General features: G+C 38.9%; 1 protein-coding gene across 1 annotated transcript; it reads right to left on the bottom strand.

The window, feature by feature from the left end:
• Positions 1-475: 475 nt before the first annotated feature.
• Positions 476-3,018, bottom strand: LOC131034493 (laccase-12). Its single transcript, XM_057966001.2, has 6 exons — positions 2,848-3,018; positions 2,462-2,613; positions 2,132-2,376; positions 1,920-2,048; positions 896-1,831; positions 476-816 (listed from the first exon to the last, which is right to left on the bottom strand). The coding sequence occupies exons 1-6, from the start codon at positions 2,980-2,982 to the stop codon at positions 686-688; spliced, it is 1,728 nt and encodes a 575-aa protein (XP_057821984.2). The 5' UTR covers positions 2,983-3,018; the 3' UTR covers positions 476-685.
• Between the last annotated feature and the right edge of the window lie 759 nt (positions 3,019-3,777).

Raw genomic sequence — 3,777 nt, 5'->3', positions numbered from 1 at the left:
ATCACTTTTCCCATTCCATCATAATAAGTGGTAGGAATTTTTAAAGATGGCACTCGCGGTGGATCCCTCAAGCCTTGATTACATTCAACATATTATAAGGCGTAATACAATTCTATTCAAGCCTTACTTCTCACCATCGATCCTTCCAAGCCTTAATTCTCTATTTCTTAGAAATTAGTGTCCGTAATGGTAAAGACAGTTTAATGGACCATCATTTACGGTGAACTTCAACTGCTGGTTATCTTTTCTTGTACTTTTAAAATAATAAATGAGTTGATATCATTCATTCCAATAAGATTTCAAAAAAAAAATTGCATCGTTACTCGTAATTCAGAGCCATAAAATTCGTGAAATCGGCACTCACTAATTGGTAGACTTAAGAGTTATAAACAATATTTAAGAAATTTTCTGTTGTATGCAACAACAAAATATGCTCTTTCCTTTCATTCCAAGCCTGTAATTTTGCAGAATAATATCACAAAATTCATCATCCCATTGAATAAGAAAATGTAATGTTGGTATTGGATACTAAATCCCGTTCCACAGATATATTTGAAATGGAGATAAAAATACAAATAGGAAATTGGCAAACGGGAGAGGAATTTTAATGGATAGAAAATAAAAAACAATGACTAAAGCTGACAGAAGGAATTAAGCGAGCAAAGATCTTCCTGCCACTGTCAAGCTAGCATACGGGAAGATCTGCAGGAGGCTCCTCCAGAGTTGATAAGTAATCCCCTCCATTTTCCACAACGAAAGCCATGGCCAAACCCCACCCAATGTGAACATCCAAGTGGCAATGCAGTAACCATGTCCCTGCAAGTACAATCAAATAACAAATTAAAAAGCTGCAGTGTTCTGAATGTAAGTATTACAAAACGAAAATGATGATTACCAGGGTTGTCAGCGACAAATCGAATAGCAGCCCACCCATTGACTGGAACATTCACAGTATTGCGCATGGGAGGATCCACCAGGTTGAATTTCGATGGATCTGTTGCTGCATTGTAATTACCGAATCCTGATCCCACTATGTAAAAGTCATACCCATGGAGATGGATTGGGTGGCTTTCGCCCGTCAAGATATTTGTCCCCTGAAGAATTATCTGCACTGACTTGTTGTATTTCAGTACTTTAACAGTGGTGGTTTTTACAGGAGACCAGAGGCTTCTGCTAATGTTTTGCCCAGTGTAATCGAACTGGACAGGAGGAGTGTCAGGAAAGCTATTGCTAAAGACTCCTTTGATGCCGAAGTGGTGCGCTTGCAGTATTGAGATGGATGATGGCAGTACGAATGAGTGGTTGTTCATGCTTGCTGCAAATCTCGTTCCATTCGGACCTCCGCAAGACTGCCCTGGGCAGTTTATCAGTCCCAATCCGAACGTGTAAAAAAGACGCTCATCTACTTTCTGAGGAACAAAAACAGGGTGGTCTTGTGAAGCCAAGCTCCTTAGGCCTGCAGAAAACTTGGTGGCGGATTGTGTATCGTTATAGAAGGGGAGTTGGGGCATAACAGGAGAGCTTCCCTTACTATATTCAAAGATGGCAGTGGTGGTGGTATTATCAAAGGGGGCTCCCTGAGCGCTAGCATATGCTCGAGCAGCAATGTAGTAACTTCCTGCTGATTTATTGAAAGTCACCAGTACATCTGTGGTTTGGCCAGGACCCAACATCAGAAGGCTCGTTTTGTATGGTTTTGTATACGAAGCATCCACGCCTACAACAGTCATCTCGTGGTTTGCAATGACGACAAACAGATCGGTATTCAGTGCACCGTTGATCACCCGGACAAGATTAGTCTCCCCGGCCTTCACAGGAACTTTATTTGTATCTGCATTCATCAATAGCATTTCATTAGTGCATTGGAAACAGTTAGTAAATCAATACTAAAAATAGGTTAATCAATAATTTTATAGCACCTGTGCTTGAACACTGATACAGATCTCCTGGCTGCCCGTTGATAGTGAAAGCGTCAGAGATATTAGGGCTGGATCCTGTCCGCGTTGCATCATTCACAACATCGATGGGATTTCTGTTCCACCATTCCCCTGTTCATAAATACCAATCACATATCAAGTTACAATGAGCGAGAAAGATATAGAGAGAGTAGATTCGTATAGGAGATAAATACCTAGCAGGACAGGAATCTCGTGAGCGGGCTTTGGAAATGGATAAGGTGTTCCTTCCTTTGGACGGATAATTAAGAGTCCATAAACAGTAGCTCTGAGCCAGGAGCTGTGCGCATGCCACCACAGAGTACCTTCTTGGCCGCTAATGGTGAATCTGTAGGTGTAACTTCCTCCAGGTCGAATGGGGCACTGGGTTATGTACTCTGGCCCATCAGCCCAAGCTGTACGCATCTGGCGCACCCCATGCCTAAAACAATTGCCCACTTAAGTGTCAGAAATTATATATAGTACTTGGTGCTTAAAACAAAATGCTGGCGTAAAGTTAGACAAACCAGTGAATTGTAGCGTTGTACTGAGCCTTGTTAATGACTTTGACAATGAGAGTGTCTCCATTGGTAACAGAGAGCGTTGGACCCGGAAACTGCCCATTTACTGTGATTATATCATGCTTTTGACACAGCCTTGTCACTGACATTGATTGAATCTGTAATGGTGCACAAAAGCTTAGTTTAATTTAAAAATGTATATTATTCTTTGAAACTTGAGTAATTCAAATACTATAATAGTTTCTACTACTTTCTTTATTTAATATCTGTGATCCTTGTTCTTTATTTAATATCTGTGAGATAGATCACCGAATATAATGTTGATTAAACACTAAAAAAAACAGCAATATATAGATTATAAAAAATTGATATCTTTTAAGTAAAATACTTACAACAAAAGTGTGATTCTGTATTGGGCCTGCTACGACCGTAGTAGCCACATACAAAATGCACACAACTACCCAAAGAAGCTTTTGCGAAACATCTACCAATTCGAAGAAATGCTGATTGATTCGTACAGCACCCATATTGGATATGAAAATTGATCCCTCAATTAATTTCGAGCTCTCAATTTTTGTTGCATTGAAGGCGAACTGAGATGAAGTATTTATACGTGAAATTAAGCATGTCAGCCCAAGTGCATTTGTTAGGTTGGTACGCGTTTTGATGGACCAGTTCGCCAACCTGCATTCAGCTTTGTAAATAGATTCCTTTTTACTATCTATGTCACTTGGGCTGCTACCGTGAAGTCAACGACATATAGATTAATAGAATTCGACATTTTTTTTCGGTAGAATTTAATAGCGGCTGCACCGAAAACACCATGTTCCGACTATCGAGTTTATCTTGATGGTGGTTACCGGATAGCTTTCATGGGTAAACAAGTTGTAAGGATACCTGTTACCAACAGCTTCGGATTAAGAAAAATAGATTCCATCAAGTAAGCTGTCAATTTATTAATAGGCAATGAATATCAATGGGTAAGCGGTCAATTTATGAATAGAGTTCTTTTGTCATCGAATTACCGTAACTGTAAGGATGTAACTATCATCGTATCTCTACTTTTGTTTAAAGAAGCATCCAATCATGCTTTAATACGAAGCTAACACACTTAGAGGATTTACATTGTAATTTCAGAAAATACGAGGAATTGATTTTTTATGTATCAATTTTCACAAATTTATACATTGGAATGTTTTAAAGATGCTCATTATAGGAAATCAAATATTCATTTTAGAATGTCCTTTTGAGTGTAACAAGTATGCCAAAGAGGTATTGAAAGTTAACTAGTATTGGATTCTTAATTAGATGGTGTGTTATGT

The sequence above is a fragment of the Cryptomeria japonica genome, chromosome 5, assembly GCF_030272615.1.
Source record: "Cryptomeria japonica chromosome 5, Sugi_1.0, whole genome shotgun sequence".
Lineage (NCBI taxonomy): Eukaryota > Viridiplantae > Streptophyta > Pinopsida > Cupressales > Cupressaceae > Cryptomeria > Cryptomeria japonica.
This window is presented reverse-complemented; position numbering and strand designations above follow the sequence as displayed.

What these genes read in the sequence shown, in the direction of transcription:
- LOC131034493 (XM_057966001.2), bottom strand. Translation starts at nt 2,982, where the DNA reads ATGGGTGCTGTACGAATCAATCAGCATTTCTTCGAATTGGTAGATGTT. An exon ending in GTATCAGTGTTCAAGCACAG is followed by an intron (nt 1,832 to 1,919) that starts GTGCTATAAAAT and finishes TGATGAATGCAG; the next exon opens with ATACAAATAAAGTTCCTGTG. An exon ending in ATTTGTCGCTGACAACCCTG is followed by an intron (nt 817 to 895) that starts GTAATCATCATT and finishes TTGTACTTGCAG; the next exon opens with GGACATGGTTACTGCATTGC.